The sequence below is a fragment of the Montipora capricornis genome, chromosome 3 (genome assembly GCF_036669925.1).
Source record: "Montipora capricornis isolate CH-2021 chromosome 3, ASM3666992v2, whole genome shotgun sequence".
In the NCBI taxonomy this organism is placed as follows: Eukaryota; Metazoa; Cnidaria; class Anthozoa; order Scleractinia; family Acroporidae; genus Montipora; species Montipora capricornis.
The window spans coordinates 21,291,826-21,314,325 of record NC_090885.1 but is presented as its reverse complement, the minus strand read 5'-3'; the positions used below and the strand labels follow the sequence as shown (position 1 = coordinate 21,314,325).

Here is a 22,500-nt window from a genome sequence, read left to right as displayed (position 1 = left end):
TTAAAATAAGTCAAGTCACTATGCTAACACTGTATAATTTAAAATGGATATGTTTGGACGATATGAGAGGCAGGAAGGTTTAACAAATAGTTATATACAATTAACCACAAAGACTAACCTAGCCCTAATATTATTGCTGATTTACCATGCCTCACAGGCATATGCCTCATTCAGCCACTGAGACAAGATGAGTAGTTTAAAATAATAACTTAAAAACCAACCCCAAGCTAACCCTAATAATTGAACTGATTTAACATCCCTAGCATATCTGACTCACATTCGTTGCCTGCCTCATGCTTTGTGTATAATTAAAATGGAAGATGGACTTCTACACAAAATGGAACCAGGCTTGAAATCCTAACATTTATAGGGGGTTTGTCCCACCAGAAAGACAATTGCCATTGACAGAGTATAAACAACATAATATACTAATGTATATATTCATAGTTATTTAAAAGAGGGTAAACATATACAGTAAGTTCTTTTAGGCTATGTCATGAAACTAAGCGGTCCCTAATTTATATCCTAGGTAATATTTCAATTTTGAAAATCATTGAGAAAATATAAATAGACCATTAAAAAAGTAGTCAGTGGTTTTGGGTGGCTGCAATTTTTGAAAGCCCTTTATAAGGAAACAATACTACAAAAAAGCTCTTTTTAAGGCCTTCGATTACCATACAAGACAGGTTCATTAAGCAGGAATAAAGCATGCATCTGGTTCAAACAGTGCACTTGATTCATGAATGTATGGAATCACTAAAAAGCGGCCAGGAACTTGCCATTTAAAGCAAAATATAGATGGAAATCACAAGCCTAAAAACTTCAATTTTTTTTTTTTTTTTTAGGTCAAAGGCAAAGATCCTCCAATTTCCTTATATGGGCAGCTTTTGTGGCGAGAGTTTTTCTTTACTGTGGCTGCCAACAACCCAAATTTCGATAAAATGGATGAGAACCCAGTGTGTCTACAAATCCCATGGACAATGAACCCAGAAAAGCTAAAGAAATGGGAGCAGGTTTGTATTATGATTACTTTTGTTGTTGTTGTTGTTGTTGTTATTATTATTATTATTATTATCCATCTAGCTTTGAGCTCAGGCTGTTAATTCTCATGCCGACATACATCCCAAGGGAGCAAGTGATAACAAATTTAAATCAAGCACCTTCCTTAGAATAGTGCCCTAAATTCCTAATAGCATAGTCTTCTGTAACGGTTCAATTCTAACACTTACCCCCAGTTTTTCAAGCCAAGTTTTTTAATAACACCTCCAAAGGCCCCTGCAACAATTATTATTATCATCATCATCATCATCATCATCATCTAAACTTTAGTCAACTTTAGGAGGCTCGAAATAGTTTCTCCTTTTTTCAAACAAATAAACATATTCTGTTTTTAGATACAGTTAGGGTAATCATATCAAGACAAAATTTGGCCAGGGTAGTACCTTGGCCAGGATAGTACCCATCATAGATTTCTCACATCACATTTTCCTCCAAAATAATGTTACCATGGCACCGATATAAGGCATTTCCTTGAGCCTGAAAATCAACATTCAGAATTTTTTAAATTTGAAAGACAAACGTTTTAAATTAATCTAAGCTAACATGCAAAAAATGAAAAAAATTCACCGTCTGGAAGCAGAGATATAAGCAAGTAAAGGTGCAAAATCAGGAAAAATGAGGGGGTTACAAGATTGGCATTTACGCAGGGATCACCCGCTCATTCGAGTGCACAGACGAGTGAAGCGTCGACAGGCCAACACAGACAGATTTAAGTGACCATGAAACCATTTGTGTAAAATTTTCATTGTTTTCGCGAATAAGAGATGTCTATTTATATTCCATATGTATAGGAATTAGGAGAAAGGTGAGCAAAACTAGCGGTATTTATTTATTTCTGGTGACCCACTTTGAATCGTGAGCTGACACGAGCAGCTTTTAGAATTGCTTACGCGCGCGCGCTCTGCCGAAAACCCTTTCGAGCCTCCTTAAATTACAAGTCTGGTACTTGTGGATACGTTTATCCTGGCAATTTCCTATTTTATTAGTGATTGCACGTAAATGGCAGATACTCGTGTATGTTGATTAAGACTATGCAAAGCTTTCACAATTTCCTTTTAGCAGTTATCCACTTTTGGCACTTTCCTATAACATTCATTCTATCAGCGACTCCTACAGTATTCAATTTAGCAATCAGTTATTTGTGATACCCTGACAGAAAATCATGAAAACTACTGTAACATTAACCTGGTAAACACTATAACTGGGGTACAGTCTCTTTAAACCTGCTTTCAGATCAGCAGATTTCTCTGTTTTAAAATTTAATGCTAATTAATGTGAATGCTTTGTTTGTTTATGGTGGAAGTGCGCTTAGCTATCAAGCTAGTTTACGGGCACTCCACTACTGTTAATCATGTGAAAGTAACAAACTTAACAGAAACATTATTAAGAACCCCTGGCAGGAAGAGTTGAATTTGGGACGACCGGAAACAAATCCAAACCAGAGGTCAGAATGGGATTAAAATCCGGAGCATCCGCATGCAAACCCAATGCCCTAACCACTTGACCACGCCGCCTCTGTTTTATTATTAATTACTATTATTATTTTCATCTTTGTGAACTGGATGATCTTTTTCCAGTTACCTTCCTAAGGGAGCGAGTCATAGCCCATGACCAAAGGTCGGTTAGAGCTTTCGCCTTTTACTCCACAGCTCTAATACTTTTCTCAAAATCCTTGCTGTTCCTATTACTATTATTATTATTATTATTATCGTTGTTGTTTGTCAAAATTTGATTTGCTTAGTTGTAGCCAAAGACAAGCTTTAGCACAATATTTATTTTATTTATTTGTTAACTAAGGCAAGTAATACTGCTAAATTTGTTCGGCATGTGCAGATTTAGTGTACAGAACAAATGTTAGCAACGACAAGCCTTAATGATCCCAGTTTAACCTTGGTTACCCACCTTGGTAACCAAGGTGCACTACCGGTAATATCGTTCAAATGGGTTTTCAAAGGAGTAGGATTTCAGGCAAACATTTGCATGGCTGGCTCTTCTTTTGTACATGTAGTGCAGAAAAGCAAGCTATGCAAATTACATATAAACTGGTCATGACAGTACATGTAGAATCTTCTTTTGCCCGCTATGGCATCATTCACCCAACATTTGCCATATTTCACCACATACATTAATTGTTCACAGGGAAAGACAGGCTTTCCATGGATTGATGCCATCATGGTACAATTGCAACAAGAAGGGTGGATCCACCACTTGGCTCGCCATGCAGTAGGATGTTTTCTTACTAGAGGGGATTTATGGATTAGTTGGGAAGAAGGAATGAAGGTAAACATGCACGGTGGTGATAACAGAGATGACTGTAACAAGATAATCCCACCGCTGCCACCATGTATAGCTTGGCTAAAGTCTGATAAGTTTCAAAGTGATTTATTCTGTGATTCTTTAGCAAAATTCAGTAAAAGCGGATTGCTGTGTAAATTCACACCTTTAATACTGCATGTTTGATCAAGTTACAATCCAGTAATGAAATCATATGCACGCATTAGAAGATGTCAAGCATGGGATAATCTTGTTACTAACAAATTGATCACATATCTTTTGCTCTTCAGGTCATAAGAAAAAAATATTGATTGGTGGGTCAATAATGAGCCTATTCTATTATTAACAGGTGTTTGAGAGGTGGCTCCTTGATGCAGAGTGGAGTCTGAATGCAGGAAACTGGATGTGGTTATCATGCAGTGCATTTTTTCAGCAGTTCTTCAACTGCATATGTCCTGTTGGATTTGGAAGGAAGTTGGACCCAAATGGCGACTATGTCAGGCTAGTGAAAATTGTTTTGGATAGTTAAAACTCTTTGCTTCTGCATGAAATAGTGTGACTGGTTGATGTCACTGATTAATATCTGTGACCAAAACGTGTCGACAAATGGTGAGAAACCAAAATCCAGCTATTGGCCAAGACCTGGTTTCCATACATGCACGTGGTCCCCATCTTATTAAATCAATAACAATAATTAACATTGTCTTAAATTGAGTTGAGCCGATATTGAGTGTTCTAGCTCCATACATGTTCATTTTTATCCTCAACATGCATGGGCAATTTGTAAACAAGCTGAGTGGGTGAAACAAATCAAAGTCACTCCGAAACTGCCAAGATACATGGTAATCAATGTTACCATCCTATAAAAAATGATCAGGGGTGTAATGATTCTTATCCTAGCTGAGTCACATTTTAATTCCATTCAATTTCAATTGTTGCCTTTCAATTTCAAATGTTTCAATTTGATTATTCAAACATTTTCTTGATTCTTATATGTTGCAATGAGGGCAGCCTGGGAAAACCAAAACCAAATGGAAATCGAAACATGAAAGCAAAATATTGCAAATGGAATTGAATTGACTGATCATAATAGCTGTGATTAAGGAGTTTGAGTAATGCTACTGTAGTGGTGACTGAGCCCGATTATTATTATGATTATTAATTTGTGGTCACTACCTTGGTATCATATGACACTCGTCCAGGAAATCCCTTAACTTCCCCACCCATCTTGTCCTGGTTTGCCCAGTTTGTTTTGTTTTGTTTTTTTTTTTAATTCAAAGTCATTCATTAAAGTCAAAAACTTAATAAGACCCTGGGTTCTTCGCATTAGCTATTTTTTCTTCCACTTTCTTTACCATGATTGTCAGAATCATTATGTGGTATAATAACATATTTATAGGGTTTAAAACAATATAATGCTATAATTTGTAGTCATAGTGAAGGTTCCTTTTAGCTACTATCACTAAATATATTATTAAAGTATTTTCAGGATTGCTTCAGATCAAATGGCAGTCCATTTTTAATTTAACCCGTTTTCAGAAAACTACGCATGCCTGGCTTTTACTTTTCTCACAAATCGTCATTTTTTGAAATGGACTTAACAGGTATGTCTCCTCTTTGGTTTTTAACAATCATTTTGGGACAATCATGGTACATCAGACTTTCTTGAAACTTAAATTCTCAAAACAGCAGCTTTGCACTTATGTATGTATGTCCAACAACTTTGGTTCTTTGAAAATTCATATTTTAGAAAAATTTCTCATGTTCAAATACGGTACTGCTTTAAGCCATAATAATACAGCTTTAAAGGTTTCAAAATGTTAATTAATACTGTCGTTTTCACCTAAGCGTGGACACGTCACGAGGAAAACATGCTCTAACTGGTTGCAAACATGGCAAGTTTTGTCTTCAACCCTTCGAATAAGTTTGAGGGATGTTTATGCAAGTTTTCCTAGAATGGCAGCAAGACCGGATACAAAAGACTTTTTCTGAGAAATTAACCCTGATCTGATAAAGTATGCTTCAAATACGTTCAGTCAAACCATCGCACACAAAAGTTTGCTTATGTTAACGGCTGCCAAACTCAAACTTCAAAGAACATGTTTTCCTGTTGTGTGTCCATGCGTAGATTAAAACGACGGTACTGTTTTAGAAGTTATGGGGAAAAGGTCCTGAATAGTAGATTTCTTAAAAAGAAAGAAAGAAAGCAACTGCAGAGAAGTGGTTCAGAGTTTTCAGACAGACTTCAATCACCGCCACCTAAAAGGTGTCATTCCTATGCCATTTTTATGTGTCGTTAATAATAAATTATTATTTTCATTATTTCATTTGAAAGCATGGTCTGCAACTTGGCGAAGAATGAAAAAATAAAAAGTGGAATGCAAAATCAGAAAGACTTAAAAAGACATTCCTTATTATGTGTTATTCAAGAAAACTATGACTTAGGCTCTCTTTCCCATGAATTTTCCCGAAAGTGATTGAATTTTCAATTCTTCCGGATATCAGATCGATCGAGTAATATCATTTTAATCGAGACACAGAAGTACCTGAGCTTAGTTTCATGCATTTTCAAATCTCAACTTACATGTTAATACTTTTGCCTGTAGCATCCCACATCAATATACTTTCTGTTGGATCCTTTCTTTCATTGTGTGTTCACCTAAAGTAGTTTGTTTCCAAATCCTGTTGATCTAAAGAACACTATTTTTTTTTACTTTTCCAGAAAATACCTTCCAGTTCTAAAAGGGTTCCCAGCAAAATACATCCACGCTCCTTGGACAGCACCAGAAAATGTACAGAAAGCTGCAAGATGCATCATAGGAAAAGACTATCCCAGACCCATGGTGGATCACCATAAAGTCAGCAGTGCCAACCTGGAGAAAATGAGAAATGTTTTCAAAGCACTTTTGTGCTACAAAGAGTCCAGTAAGTGCATTTAAGTTATCATGGCTTCTCAACTGAATAAACAAACAGTTTTCCAAAGAGTGTGGTCAATCAAAGCAATATTAATCGTTGTTGTAAAAGACATCAGATACCATCATTTACCGTAAAGGTAACAAGGTCATGGTAGTACAGTATGAACTGTGTTCTCAACTGATTACTCCCTTAGATTAGGAGCTTTTCAGAGCCAATGAAACAAATTATCGAAGTTATTCATTAAGTCAACTACCAATCACTAGATGAATTTTGCAATCACTTGTAAACATATGTTGTAATACCCAGTGAAATACAGTTTGCCATTCTCTAGCTGGTGAGAGTGGTATACCGCTATATACATCTGACTGAGAAAATTATGGATGATGTACTGCTTAGACTAAACTCAGGCCACTAAGGGGCCACCTTCACATAAATAAAGAGAAACTAAATATAGAAAGAAACGAATCCGCTCCAATTTGCGATCAGCAAATAATGTGGATTCCTGTTAATTGTCCCTAAAATGCATCTAGTCACCTGCTGAAAAATTGCTCATTATCAACATGCATGGAAGACCAGCAATGACCAGAACCAGGTTGCTGACCAGCGGTTTTCATTAAAACAATGGTTTGCTGGGGGTGCTCAGTCTCGCGGGCTCAGAAAACCTGGTTGTGGTCATTGTTATTCAAGGTTTTTCTATCAACATACATTGGACACTTAACCCGTGTCTGTTTTGGCAGCTAAGCGACCGCATCTGTTGCTCAAAAAAATCTTGCTAGGGTACCGGGACAACACTTTTGACCCAGCCGTGTGTGGTGTTGGACAGAAAAATCAATGATGCCTTCTTCTTTTCAGGTGTTGTGGTTACCTCAGAGAAACCAGATGGAAGCAAGAACAAGCAGGCAAAGTTAAAACAACAGATGCTCAATCTAGAAGACAAGGAAAACCTATGAAGTTTTTCGTTTTAACATTTTCTAAGAATAACTCGTGAGCCATGGCTTCAATTTCTGAAAAAAATAACTGATATCATGAGTGCAAATTAAGAGTGTTGCAGTTATCAAACTTTCCCACTGATTGTTGTGCACAAGGCTACAATGTGCGTGAACTGTCATGCTGTCTTCTTGGTTTTATGTTGTATTTGTCGTTGTTGTTTTGTGATGTAGTGTTTTTGAAGGAATAATATGAAGTTGTATTAATAAAACATGAAATTAACAGAAAATAGTTTATAATAAATAAATCACTTAAGAGTGAGTTGATGCAAGCATGCACATGCTATGTCACATATTTATATGAAAGATCATTTTTGACAGGATTATTTAAACATCCCAAAATCTGATTCAGTTAATCGATCATGCCCAGGTTGTTTGAGGATTAGATGGCCCAGGTAACTCATCTTTCTTGGATGGCGCTTATCTGATAGTGCAATGCCTCTTTCAAACAACCCAGGAAAGCTTGTTTATTGCCATGTACACCTTAAGAGGGATAATTATTTCATGTTTTTTCAGTCAACCTTGCTTCATTCAATCTTAGGTTTCATTTCCTAGCATTAACATACAGACTCTGAGCTTCGAACTTCTATTCAACTGCATTTCATTTTTTACAACCACCTATCAAATTTGCCACCATGGACAGGTAGCAGCCCCTTCCAAGTCGGCTGAACCGCCTGCTTTAGTCGCACAAGCAAGCCAAAAACCAAGGGTCTCTTTAGCTTGCTTTGTGTGACTAAAGTGGGCAGCTAGCTCAACTGAATATCAGTCTATTGCCACCATAGCAGACCATCATTAACACGAAAGGAGTGGATTTAATTTCATGCAACCAATCACCACAGTGATTGTAATCCATCAACCCAATACCTTGATTGGCAGCAGTGAAAACCTAACTGTTGATTGAAATTGGTGCAGTGAGAATGAGTGCAAACAAAAATAGTAATTAAGTAGCAGCCATCTTGTAACAAGGTGCACATACAACAATAATAATAATTTTTCTCAACATTAGCTGTTTATACAATAAATGTACCCAGGGAAAACTTGGGTAAACATTTGTTCAATGTCAGTTTTGTTTATGTAGTGTAAAAAAGGGCTTAAGAAACATCCCTTTAGATGAACTGCCAGCTGCAAGACACACTTATAACTTGTTTGGCTGGCTTCCTAATGCAGAACTCCATCATCAGCCACAACATAAATGTATGCCCAAATTCTTTTCATCTTTCCCCAAAATGAATAAAACTTGACAGGGAAATTGTCTGGGTGGATTATGGTTGTCTACAAAGGGCCATTCTGTTTTTTTTTTTTTTTTTTTTGTTAAATTTAATTTCTTAAAAAGGGTACTGTTTCAAATAAATGTATTATGAAATAAAGGGGTAGTTTCTAAAGAAACTGTGGTGCTGTGTCGGTGGGGAAGTAGTTCACAAAAATTTGGGTTTATCAAACGGGTTCGCCCCGACGAACGTCAGCTTTAGAATCCCTGTGCGGTGGTCAATTTACATCATCAACTCCATCGATAAAACCAAATTTTTGTGTATTATCAAATAGATTAGCATAACCTTGGTACTTACTTATTGTTATTAAAAGGATGCATTCAGACAAAAAAGTTGACTCTTTCACTAATGTCTATATTTCTGCAACCTCGGTAACCGCTCAACAAGAGACTGGCAAACAAGTTCTTGCCTTCAAACCCATTAACCCTTACAGCTTAACCTGCATTAGACAGCTTGAGTAGAATCTTGAGTTAATCATGAAAATAAGGGTGCATTTGATTGAGTGTATTCCAGAATAGGAATACATGGAATAGAAGTTGGAGAGCCTTTATTTTTACGGAGTTTCAGTTAAAATTGTCATACACCTGCTAGAATGCTTTTTCAAGCATATCTTTATCATCCTTGTCGCTTCAAAACGCCAGACATACCGTTTCAAATCATCACTCTGCGTATTCTTATTCCCAAATAAGAGCACACCCCAAAATTAATAGGGAATTAGGATTGGTGCCAACACTTCCCAAAAATGAGGGCTCCTCAGATGAATTTCACCAGTGATAACAGCTGTGGTTACACACACCTACGGTTTTGGGGCCTTTGGGGGAGTAAATGGCTTGGGTTTGGTTCAGCTCAGATCCCATGCATGTAACACTTGGGCAAGTGGTTACACTGTAAAAGACTTCCCTCAGGGTAAAATATAATTACATATGAGTTCACTGACCTTGCAAATTAGTTCTGCTTTATGATTGGCCAAGCCACCCCATACTTTTTCAGTTCAGGGAACTGTCATGGGAAGTTCTTTTGTTCTTTTTTATGAATCCACTGGAATAGGCCTAGGGAAGTTTTAGTCTAGGGAAAGTGGTTACACACAAAAACGTCCTTGCCCATGGGCAAATGCTAAAGAGTGCCTGTCACTCAGGAGCTGAGTGGTTAGTAAAGGAAAGGAGCTTTATTCAAGTGTCTCGTCATTCTAGCGCTGGAGCACAAATTGCGGACACTGTAAGCTGAAATCAACAATTAACGCGAATCAAGTCAAATAAAGGTTTTTGAGGAGAGCGGAAAACCGGAGCACCACCCCTGCACCAAGCAAGGTGCCTTCCTCAACACAAGTTCATACCCATAGAATTTTTATTTTGTTGGGAAGTGAAAGGTTCTTGAAAGTTTCAGCACAAGAGTTTAATTAAAAACAATATGGCATTTTTTATTTGATTAATCAAGACTTTCTTTGATGTTTTACAACACTAAGAGTATCTTGAAAATCGTGAGTCAAACATAACTAAACAAAGTGAAAGGTGAATGAATCACTGTCTCAAGTCTCCCAGTAATATTACTGTAAATTATTAACAGTTTTCCTTTGGAAAATAGTTTGATAGGCTGCTTTTCTCTTTACTTAATTTTTCAATGAAAACAGCAATGCATCCCTATTAGGGTGACCCTTTCATTCTCAAGACTTATGATAATTTTACAACTGAAAGACAACATCACAATTAAGTATAAATACTGTCATACAGTATTGCTTTTCAAAGGAGTATACGTCTTAGACTGTCAGGGTTACATAAACACAACTAACCCCAATTTAGAGACAAAGGCTGTAAAAATCACATAGCAACTGTATTAAGCCTTATTCTTTTTCTCTTCAACCCTATAACCATAACAAAATATACAAGAAATGCTTCCTAATGGGCTTAAGTTGAAACTGAAACAGAACAGAGTCAAGGTTCAGGAGAATAACTGAGTTTTTAAGTTAAGAACAACCTAAGAGCAGAACCTACTTCTCTCAACCTCTACTCGATTCCCTTATTGTTTCAACACAATTCAAAACTAGCCTTTTTATATTTATACAGCATCTCTCAACATTTATCTACATGGAGTTCTGGACTAAAATTTAGTGATCCTAGTCCTATCAAATATTTCATTTTATCTGCTAGGCACAGTTGATGTTAAAATCAAGGTAAGCTTTTCCAGTGGCTTGGTTCAAAGCAAAGGATATGCCTAGGTTTTGGTTTATAAAGTGCGAATCTTTCCACGCACTGAAAATACTGCTTAACTGACAAATCCACCAGACAAAGTTATCAAGAATTTACTTAACTGGCACAGAAAATTTAATAATATTAATTATTTTAAAATTTATAATCATAGACCTCCCGGCTTTGTCTGCATCTACAAAAAAGAAAAAAATCAAGTTTTAGTTATCATTTCATTCTGTCCAATACCTTGGGACATTTAAATGGGAAGAAATGTAGAAAACATGCCCAAACCCAGCATGTCTGATCGTTCTGAGATATCCATGGAAATTTACCACTGGGAAATTTACCTTGAGAAATGTCTGGAAATGTCGGTCACACGCACTAACTGCTGTTTCTCGTGGTTTCCCTTGTAAACCGTACCCTAGTGTCACAATTTTTCTAACCAACTAGAACTTTATCAAATCATACCATCTAAGGTAAAGGTGCTTCAGATCGAACCGTAAATGAACAAACTTAACCCATTGCGAATATGTGTGAATGAGATCCTGATTCGTTCGGCAGTTGAATTTTGAATTTGAAATAAGCAATATTTAAACTATGGCGATTCGAGAATTTTAAAAACGTGCCAAAGCTAACCAGGACTCAATCGCGCGAGCGTTTATTGAAGTTTGGGTAAACCGGCACGTATAACGAGCAAATCTATTGTCTTTATTTGACGAAGGTCAAAGAAAAGAAAAGAATTCACCCCCCTTGAGAGCCTCGATAGGCCTGCCTTAGGACAAAATTATCGATTAACAGAGCACATATAATTCTTGTGAGACATCCGATAAGGCGGTCGAGGCTTTCATGTTTTTGTTTTTCTCTCACGCAAAATTATTCCACGCTTTATCGGCCGGTTGTTGAGAGCAGATTTTACCACCAACTTACATGTGAACGACAAATGACAGTCATTACGATTACTCACCTTTATAGCAGATGACTTGTCAATGTTTGCGAACGAACACGTCCATGCTTGTTTGATTCGATGTTGACTTTTTCCTAGAGAGCCGTGATCTTTTGACAGCCTTTCTTTGTTTTCTCGGCCGTAGAAAATCTGAAACGAAGCGATTAACGAGGATTAGTGGCGAGGGACCATCTCTAATCAGTTACAAAGAGCTGCGCAAACTCTCATGTGGCTGCCAAAACTTTTGAAAATTATTTTTCGCAGATTGTCTTAAGATGCGTCTGGACAGAGATCTGTCATCCCCAATTGCAAATCCATGGTTCCTTTTCTAGTAATAAACCTCGCCCACGGAGATAAGAATCACTTATGTCGCGAAAACGGATGCGCCGTAGATATTGCTCGAATATATTGCAAAGTAAATTTTCCGCACCACTGAAAAGAGAATAATCACGCAACTGCATACATCAAGGTCACAAGTCATCAGTAAAAGCAAAAGACAACAAGAGCATGAAGAGACGCGGTCGTAGTTTGTAACATCAAATGTCCCGCAAAGGTTAATTTACAAAAATAAAACAACGCCGGCGCGCTCACCTGTAATTTTTCCTGTTGCCTTTCGCTTTCTCAGTTGCCTCGCGGACTTCCCTGAATAGCATTTTCCACTTTCGAGTTTGTCGCTGTCGATGTCATCCGATATCGTACGATCCGTCGTGCCCAAACTTGTAGTCGTACTGGGAGTAACATCAGCGCGTTCGGCGACTGCAGCAGTCTCTGAGCGTTCATTTGAAGCTTCAATTTCGCTAACAGGGGACGAAAATCTCGAGGCTTCTATTTCTCTCGTCAAGTCTGAGAACATTCTTTCCCAAACATATCTGCCAACCAATGGAATTCCATTTTCAAAATCGAAGTTCCAGGTTCGAGTGGCTTCCTCAAGCAGTTTTCTTTTATCTCGAAGTAAATCTGCTCTCACTTGCTCGTGGTCGTTCGGCCCAAACAGCTGTCTGCAAACTGACCGACTTGGCACAATGTTTGGTCTCTCTCGCCGAGGACAGGACGGCAAAACATTTCGCTGCGATGAAGCCATCTCTTCCTTTACGACTATCGATCGAGTAATCAATCCTTCAACACGTAAGCTTTGCGTAACTGCAATAAATAGCAATGAGTAAAGTCATCACAGTCATCTTATTGGTCGAAATTTCGTATCTATGGCAACAACACCAAGTTACTTCGTTTTGGCGCGAGAATCCTTTTGTTACACGAAAAGGAAAGGTAACAATTGATAAATATTTCAATGATCTTCACACAGCTTCCGTTTAAATGCCGGTGGCGTTCTTCTTATGTGAAATAAATCGAAAAATAACTAGCTAAAGATCCAATTTTGTCAGTGCAGTGATATCATGCTTTCATAAAATAGCTTAGTACATGTATATTGATTTTACGAGCTTTGTATAAGTGTTGCTATGTTCTGACGTCTTAGTTCTATAAATGATGGCACTGGTTCAAGGCTTTTATCGTATTCCGACGCTTGTCTTTTAAACTTTCGCGATAAAAGTTTTCTGAATCTCTTTTTTTTTTCAGAAACAATAGAATTGAAAAGATATAAATTTACAGTTAAAAGAGCCAGATGTCATACACTCGACACGTGTACATTAACATGTGAATAGTCTTTTCACTGCCAGTTCTGCTTTGAAATTACCACTATCGCCAAAGACCTTAAAACAACTCTTTTTGGTAGAGTGAAAGATATCATATCTTCCTAACATCGTGGAATGCAATAAGTTTGTGTTTATACCCACAATTTAATATCCAATTAAGGTTAACCAATGAAGACTTAAGGGATCACTTGTTTGTTTGGGGTTAGTGATTGCTTTCATTTCATTGAAACTTTTCCCGATTAACTTTCTTTGTTCTCGAACGCAAAGCGCACGTGGCGAATTCCTTAAAACAACAATCGCTCAAGTCGCACAAAGAACACTTGTAACTTTAGACTTCTTTCATTGCCCAGAACTGTCGATAAAGACTTTGTGGGGTTTGTTCAGCTCACTCAGTAACATGTTGATTACGTTTTCAATGCTGACATTTCTTCATCAGACACCCAATATTAATAACCAGTCTCACACAGACCATGTAGTTCATTTAATCTCTCTAAAAGAAATTCCGTTGTGAAACGACCACTACCTAGAGATGGAACAAAAAAAACGTATCAGACAAAAAAATAAACAGGCGGTAGATAAATCAGTTATGTGCATTTTCAATTATCGCAGATCAGTTATTAATTTGACAAAATTTACCTTGTTATCGACCAGGATTACACAATCAAGAGGCACACGCGTAATTCGAAAAATTTAAAGGTCCCAATGCCAAATTTAAACTTCTTCTGACATATTAATGCCAATGCGGAGTTATTTGTTCGCTGATAAAGCTCTGAATAGTGGATTTCTCATTTATGAGGTCGACCGCGTTTTTTTAAAAATCCTAAAGGATGGTTTCAGCCATCCCCTGAGGCGCCATGCATGACCCCCCTCCTTGCACCAAAGCTCAACCCACCCCATTACCGCATCTCCAGGTGTCCATCGTGGTAACATCTCGTATGAGAGAACTTATGCTTTGATATTCAATCATGAAACATTGTTTGCCTTAGTGTCCGGTCATTTAGACTTATGACAACAAACAACTCGACCTAATCGCAAGCTCGTTGGTCCAGGTACGTTGCTCAACTCGCGTCAGTAGCCCGGACAAAGTATTTCCTGTTGCCGATTTCACAGTCACTAAAAATATAGAATTTAACAGTCAAATCATTTTGCAAAACAACTGACGGTGTCGATAGACTTAATTTCCGCGCGCAAGTTGCGCAAACGGTTTTTTCTCTTTCAGAGGAGATTAACCATACAGCTACAACAATACAAGACACGTGCGGGATTTATTAAGAAAATCAGTCTACAATGAGCTTTCATTTTTTAGCTACGCCATGCTGATGAGGCCCAAAAGGCCGAAACAGCTGTCCGTGGCTGCTAATTGACTGGTTGAAATGGTTGTGCGCATGCGTGATGTGTTGGCCAAACCGGGTTGGTGTTAGCGTGTGTCATCTTGCTTTTATTGTCATTTTTTTTTTTGTCTTTTTAATTTGACTTTGCCACACTCTCTGTCCTCTAGGGAATTGACGCGCGCTAAGGTACAATGTCTACGCCGGTTTCTAAGTGACTTCTAAGGGTTCATTGATGAAGATGAGCAATTTTATGCCTGAGATAACATGATTGTAGCAAGGCTGCGGAAGCTCGGCAGAGTTTTCATCACCATTAAGATGAAAATCCTCGAGTAGTATCTGCAATTGTCGAGATGATTGGCCGTCACTTTTACACTTGAGACACCTTCTATGTCTCACCCATTCTCCTCGACCAGGCTCGGAAATAGTCACTTCTTCAATTCATTTACACTTGCGTTTAGACGGAAATCGCTGATCGTATTAAATCGCGGTAAATATTGAAACAAAAAATCACTTGTGAAATACGAGAAACTGGTGTAGTATGAAATCAGAACTTCTTAATTTTCTGACAAAATATCTTTATCCTTCAGAAAGGTTTTAATTTCCTCGACGATGCTTCGTTTCGGAAAACCTCCAAGACGCAGTTTGAGTGCCTTATCATGAGTTATAAGCAATGGGATTTGCTCTAGACTACCAGAAGGCTGCCACCAGTTATATTGAGCTCAGCCTTCGTTTATTTCATGCGTACCCCATAATAAATGAGCGTGACTATTGTAGTTAAAAAACTTTACACAAACGCACGCGAAGCAATTATCAATGAATTCAGGGGTGCTTGTTGAATGCAAGAAAATGTTACAGCTAACGAACTTTTGGCAAGTATTAATTTCCGTCACTAAAACTCACAAAAACACCTTCCCCAGTTAAGGAGTTTCAGAGATCTTGGTGCTATTGTCTCCTTGAGTCCCTCTTGCATACGGCTTGTCTTTTATTTTCCCTTGCAGAAAGTACCTTCAACCAAATGTGTGGAACCACGACAACATGAAAGATCAAAATTTAATCATAGACACTTTGTATTCTTTGGATATGGATGCACGGTGTATAAGTCAGTGTTTGCTCGCTATGTATTGAGTATTCTTTCATCTTACCTCAGCGCGTTTCTTCAAATTTATGTGTGCTTTCTGCAAGCCAGATGTCCTCCATGTCGCTGACAAATAGGAATACGGAATTTTCTTTTGTACTTGATACCAAAACTGACAGCTGTCAATTAACACGCAACTCGGTCTCACGACCAGATTAATTAAACATCCTTCATGTGCCACACCTTACCTTGCCGCGGTGATTGGCATAAGCCGAATGGCGAAGGCCTCCATTCCATGAGTAATTATTCATTGAGAACGCGCGGCGATGAAAAGAAAACAAAGAAAAACAAAAAACAAATGGCGAAAATGAACTTTCAAGCAAATTATTATGTAATTTAAGAGGGAACCATGCTCTGATTACGCTCATGTTGTTTTATTTTAATTTTACACGATCTCTTTTCCCTCTCATATAATGACTTTTGGTCCATTTTTGAATCGGTTCTTTCTTTGACAGGCCTGTTAGCCGTTGTTGCTCAGCGATCAATAATTTTTACGGAAGAATTTCGAAGTATTAACTCCTTGGACTGGTAGAGGGCCGTTGAAGTGTCCTGGCCTCTGCTTTTTGCTCTGTCTTCATCATTTTCCCTTCTGGTGCTTTTCAAAAAGAAGCGCATGATAACATTCAATTTTGTTTGCTACAGCACGCAGCAACAGATAATGTTGAAAAAAAATGTGTCTTCTTTTTACTCACATGTAAATGAAAACGCGAATCTTAAACAGGTCTTCAGACAAAGCGTTGTAAGGAGAGACAAGAAAAGCGAATGAAAAACACGTGTGCCTTTGTCTCGGTTACCTAAGCAATCAGGCATTTCTTGCCTCGAATGCATTTGTTTCTTTTCAAATTCCTTCTTTTTTTTATAAATTTAATTCAATTAAATCGACAAAGTTCAAGGGTTTCGATTTGCCAGTTCGCCGAATCGAACCGATCTTATCAGTCCGAGCAAAAGGCAATGTTTTCATTTATAGTGCATTATGGCGGCGAGCTTCTTCACCTCACGGTTTTAAATTGGCACTAAGTAGTTTGCATCGCGCATAACTATATTATGCACATTGAAGCTGAGCAAGCCTCTTGTTCCATTTTGTGGAACTGGCCATCTGCGTGTTAAAGTCAGACGATGTAAAATAAGGCACCTGTTTTTCTTTTTTACACACCATCCGTTCCCCCCTTCTTTCATAATTTTCGTCTTCAGCGGCTTCCTCTTTGTTCTTTGTCATTATCATTCCTCTCGAGCCCATGGGCTCCTGTTTTCCCTAATATCTGCTTACCATTAACCTTGCCCAATAAATGCGACCACCATCAAAACCCAGCAAAGCTAATTGAGTTATGCCCTAAATGGAGATTCATCCAGATTTCTAATAACTGGAGGCAGTACTGTCAGTTTGGTTCCGGACCTAATTTGGCCGGCTTTTTCTAATCGCCAGTGTTCTAGGCGGAGCTAATTTCCGCTCTATAATTCTTTCAGCACGCGTTTCTGACATAAAGAGGAAATGTAGACTGCAGTTTCAACATTGCTAAGGTCTTTGTGGTTTTCCTATGACGTAAGAATATTAGGCTCATTTGTATTTACTCAAAAATGGGCAATAAGTGCTAAGATGTTCTTCGTTAATTATCTCAGCTGCCTGTCCGAAAAGAAATTGCTTCTCTTCATTAAAAATTTTCTGTAATTATATACACGGAGTTCGCATGAGCACAGGAAGATTTTATTGTATCGCAACTATCTAAAGGAAATATCTTGAGGTTGCAGAGGACAAAAAACTTGTAGAGGCTCTTTTATCGAGCTGCGATGAATTACACTCCAGGTGTTCATTAAAAAACCCGTCTTTCAATGGAACTTCAAATCGCTTCATATATCTGCAGTTCAAATATGATGTTTTAAACATTCTCTGACTTGCTTTCATCTCTGTTGAAATGAATATAACACGCACTATCCTTCAACCAGCTCCATGCAATATAGCGTGATAACTAAATTTAGTGGACTCGAGAGCAGTGTGCGATGCAATCGCGTCGTTATTTATGTGTTCGAATCCCGTTTATATATATAATTGACCACGGTATTTTTTCAAAGAACTCTATTTTGCAACTGCTCAACTGCGCATGCTGAACTGAACTGGCATTTTTTTTTTGTACGTGTTTCCCTCGAGCTTTAGAAAACTGAACCCGTTTTGTACCAGTTTCGATTCCATTTTATCTTCAGAAGATCAGTAACGCCTCAGGCAGAAAGCAAACCATATGTTTTTATGCCCATCATGAATTTACTTTTATCTTACACATTTAATAAGCGCCACATTTTTCTTCCTTTTGGTTGGAAAAGATATTTTCAGTGGACTCTGGTCAGTGTATCCGCCGGCATAGCCATTAGTTACAAAGCAGGGGATCTTCTGCTTGTATATCACCGAGTAGAGCACTTGTCAGATTAGGATCTTTATCAAGATTGTTCCTCTGTAAGAGTTAATTTACCGAATTATCTTTGCAACCTCGGCAGACTGTTTTTAATTATACGAAATCGATAAACCCTATCACTTCTTGGTCCCCAAAAGGGCTTTTTGATTGCTTCGAGAGTGTTAATTATTTTTTCCGGTGTTTGATTAGAGTGGATTGATGGACTTCGATCATTGCTTCAACGGCAACTTTCAGTTTTTCATTTCAAGTCGGTGTGATCTCTCTTTTAAAAGTTAATCTCAATGTTGTAAAAGTCAGTAAGCTGAAACGTGTTCTTACCCTGTCAGCTGCCTGCAGCAGGATTCGGTGAGGTTCGGCTTTTTTTTCCTCCTTCCACTGTCCTTCTGTTTGCTTGAATACTTTGAACCCAAGCTCAAGATGCAGGGGTTATTTATAATCTCTATTAAAATAACGCAGGGCCTTGTAAATGATAAGAGTTTAATGTTCTCATACAATAGCGATGATTGGATTGACATGATTAGGGGTAAGATCAATATCAAAGTTGTTACCCCACTTAGAACACGCGCGGAAGTCGCTTTGGGCAACATCCCATGAGGGTCCATGTATCTGGCAGAGACAGTGGCTGCAGAAACGTCGATTGGCACTTGATTCCAAACGAAGTTTCTGTAGGCAAAGAATTGAAGTTTTCCGACTGAGGGTCAGTGGGGCGTTTGGTCCTAAAAAGTGGGGTTATGTTTAACAGATTTGATATCAATACACGGAATGAGATGGTCTCACGTGATTCGCGCGCTAACTGTTCCTTCCGATAACAAATCATCAACCGCAATTTATAAACATATTTAAAATACGACATGAAGAATACAACTTCTGCTGAAAGGGATTTATTTTTCCCTGACCCGCAGGCATTGACATCAACATGCACCGCCTCTCTTTACACGGTTTACAGCTCATAAATTGAAAAATTTGCCTTTAACCAGTGACCCATTAATTATCTTGGTATACTCTGAATCGCATAGTGTTGCGGAAGAAGCTCTGTACGTTCCTGACATCCAACTTTCAGCACGCATTTTTTTTAGCTAAGAATAATTTCCTGTTATCGCGATTACCATCCTTTTTTGGCATTCGTTTTCCCCAATTGTTCCTCGATGGGTCCCCAATTGTTTGTACGTCCATTGTTCGCGAAGAGCCGATAAAAAAAGAATCATGCACCATGGTATCTTGATGCTTAAGTGATAAAGTTAATATCGTACGCAGATTAATATTAGTGACAAGGTCGGGCAGATCCAACTCACCACTGAAACAACGATTAAAAGAAAAAAAAAAACATGTATTTCCTTTGGGTTGTGTCAATACTCTGGTTAGTGGTCGCTCAGGAGATCTTCCGCTCAGCTAGCACTCCGAGGGTCCGCTCTGAAGAGGGGAGAATTTTTTGTTTCGATTTTTGTCGTTATTCTCCTGTAATGTTATATTCAAATGTTTGGCATCTTTCCTTCGTTTATGGTGGAAATTAGTAAAAAAAAAAATATGGAACTTGCGAAAGCTACGAAAGGGACATCTTTGTTGTTTGTTTTTCGAAATTAAGAGAATTTCAGACTGAATAGGGAATATACGCTAACTCCTAGAGACACTGAAGACTCGCTGAGCACCACATTTTAAAACCAAATTTTAAAGTTTACTTCTTAAAAACCTTCTCCGCAATACAATTAAAACAAAACAGAACACATAGACTCAACTTAGCCACAGTTCCACGATAGTCGTCACATAACGTTCTCATTTGCTTGTTTTCGCAAAATTGTTTTCAATGTTGTTGTGTTTTTTATCGTGATATTGGATGCGATCCCTTGACGTCCGAATAAAGTTGACTAGCAAGTTCCCGTGCTACTCTGGCTTTACTACAAACTGTTTGTAGTAAAGACAGACAACAATGTGATATCAACACGAACAAACAAGCAAATGAGAACGTTGTGTGACTGCGTGACGATCATCGTGGAAATGCGGTTCTGTTTTTTTTGTCTCAAGAAGTAAACATAACAACTCTATTTTGAAGTGTGGAGCTCAGCGAGTCTTCAGTGTTTCTGGCAGTTGGCGTATATTTCATAAACTCCAATTTCAGCATTTTCGAAAAGCAAACTCCGACTTTCAGTCAGATGCTCGCAAAAACCAACTTCGATTTTTAAACACAAAAGTAAACAAATTCGATTTCGAGAAAAAAAAAATGTCCCTTAATGAACTTTCATTGCTTCCGTAAGAGAAAAGAGAAAAATAGTTAACGTTTTGGACTAATTTCCACCATAAATGAAGGACAAATGCCAGTCATTCGAAAACAACAGTACAGGAGCATAACGACGAAAATTGAAACAAAAAAAAATGAGGAAAAAAAAGGCACCACGACCCTGGCCCCGTACATATACGTGGAACCTTAGGAAGACGTTGTTGATGTTGTTTTTTTTTAAATAAACAATCATTTTTAAAAATTTTTGCTCGAGATTTTATATTCCGTCTTTTAGGATTTGGGGTGATTTTCCGTCATTCCGCCATTCCATGTTTTAGGGTCTCCCCTGTTGTCTGGCTATTTATACTTATTTGTTCTCAACCCTGCGCAGCCATCAAGTCAAAAACAATTGAAAAGTTGACTAATTGTTGTCAGTCAAGAATTAATTTGAAAGAGAGCTTGCTTCTCATTTTTTGGTTAGTAGCCAAAACGCTGGGGCCGGTGGAACCCCGCAAATGCCGCCAACCTTTTAAAAGCCATGGCAGGCGGAGCCCATGAGTAGGACCGAGCAACTCCCATACTAAAGGCTGGTTTTCACTAGCGACGGAGTCGGATTCGGAGTCATAACAACGCTTATGACCTAGTGAAAATTAAAGATCGGAGTCGTAAGCGGAGTCATAAGCTCGTCGGAATCGGAGTCGGAAGAATCAGAACGTTCCCATTTTCTTCCGACTCCGCTTATGACTCCGTCGCTTATGATCCAGTGAAAGCTAGATTGTCGGAGTCGGAAGCAGAAGCGGAAGAACCAACCAATCACAATTCTTGGAATCGATGATTGTGATTGGTTTATTCTATCGCTTCTGCTTCCGACTCCGACCAATGATGCAGTTTTCACTGGATCGTAAGCGACGGAGTTATAAGCGGAATCGGTGTTCTGCTTCCGACTCTGACAGTTTGATTTTCACTAGATCGTATCGCTCTGCGCTTCTGATTACGACTCCGACTCCGACTCCGTCGCTAGTGAATTTTACAGACCAATCTATTTTTGACTGGTTCGGTGACGCGTCAAGTTAGTTTCCTGTGATTGGTCATCGGGTTCCTGCGGGAGTGTCATTCGCGGGAAATTCAATATAAAAGTAAATCGGTCTATGAAAACGTGAAGACAGGCATATATGAGAGTTGCTCGCGCCTAACTCATGGCTCCTGGCCATGGAAAATTGGTCGCATTAACGGCGCAGAGTCCAATTATGGCCTGCAGCTAAATGAATACTGTACCCGAGTCCTTTAATTCTGCTGTAAATCAACCGGACAGTCTCATTTTATCAGACTTAACTGATCAGAGTGCAATGTAAATGTGCTAAGTATCTACCCCATATGAATCGAATATGAACCATGTGAGCGTTAGCCCTATTAATGGAAATGGGCCCACACAAGGACAGAGAAAAACTGTGACCAGAGTGGGAATTGAAGTCATTGAACCCACGACCTTCGGGTTAGATCACCGCTGCTCTACCTACTGAGCTACAAGGTCAGACGGGAGCAGACTGTGGGACCTGAAGATGTTAAAGTAGTTCCTGCTTTAAAATATGTTAACATTAATTCAGCATGATTTTCGTTATTGATTGATTTCAGAAGCTGAATCATGACCTATATTTGTAGCAATTCTTGGTAATGAATAGATTACGGGGAAGCAATACATTGCCGCTTACACTTGAATTTTAATTTGCGTTAGCAATCATGAAAGTGGTGAAATAGTCACAAATATTTGAACAAGGAAGGATTACGTTTTTGCAAACGTTGGCCGTGTAGCACTTATATTTCAACAGAATTAATTGATTAGAGTGCTAGTTTTGTACCTCATATGAAACATGTGAGCGTTAGCCCTACTAATGGAAATGGGCCCACTCATGGACAGAGAAAAACTCAGACCAGGGTGGGAAGTAAATCCACGACCTTCCGGTTAGATCACCGCTGCTCTACCGACTGAGCTACAAGGTCAGACGAGAGCAGGTCATGGGAACTGAAGATAATAAAGTCACGGCGATGAACATGTACGAGTACAAGGAAGAATTACGTTTTTATGATCAGTTAAGTGTGTTCAAATATTAGTGCTACACGGCCAACGTTTGCAAAAACGTA

At 38.4% G+C, this 22,500-nt stretch overlaps 2 protein-coding genes across 7 annotated transcripts in view; one reads left to right on the top strand and one right to left on the bottom strand.

The window, feature by feature from the left end:
• The window catches only part of LOC138040899 (cryptochrome-1-like), a 13,021-nt gene extending 5,556 nt beyond the window's left edge, over positions 1–7,465 (top strand). The window contains exons 4-8 of one of the 2 annotated variants that reach the window (XR_011130708.1): positions 846–1,013; positions 3,199–3,339; positions 3,683–4,937; positions 6,056–6,258; positions 7,102–7,465. Coding sequence is in view for 1 of the 2 variants with exons in the window: in XM_068886613.1 (XP_068742714.1) it covers positions 846–1,013; positions 3,199–3,339; positions 3,683–3,834; positions 6,056–6,258; positions 7,102–7,199 (762 nt within the window). In the remaining variant the exon portion in view is untranslated. The remainder of the gene's footprint in view (positions 1–845; positions 1,014–3,198; positions 3,340–3,682; positions 4,938–6,055; positions 6,259–7,101) is intronic. The other variant, XM_068886613.1, reaches the window with a different exon arrangement.
• Positions 7,466–9,894: 2,429 nt separating this feature from the next.
• Positions 9,895–18,035, bottom strand: LOC138040905 (cyclin-dependent kinase inhibitor 1-like). 5 transcript variants are annotated; one of them, XM_068886623.1, is made up of 5 exons: positions 18,017–18,035; positions 13,751–13,804; positions 12,221–12,769; positions 11,651–11,779; positions 9,895–10,879 (listed from the first exon to the last, which is right to left on the bottom strand). In XM_068886623.1, the coding sequence occupies exons 1-4, from the start codon at positions 18,018–18,020 to the stop codon at positions 11,670–11,672; spliced, it is 717 nt and encodes a 238-aa protein (XP_068742724.1). In that variant the 5' UTR covers positions 18,021–18,035; the 3' UTR covers positions 9,895–10,879; positions 11,651–11,669. The 5 variants fall into 5 exon arrangements, with proteins under 5 accessions (XP_068742724.1, XP_068742722.1, XP_068742726.1 ...); XM_068886621.1 differs by lacking the exon at positions 18,017–18,035 and adding an exon at positions 15,513–15,597; XM_068886625.1 differs by lacking the exon at positions 13,751–13,804.
• Positions 18,036–22,500: the final 4,465 nt, after the last annotated feature.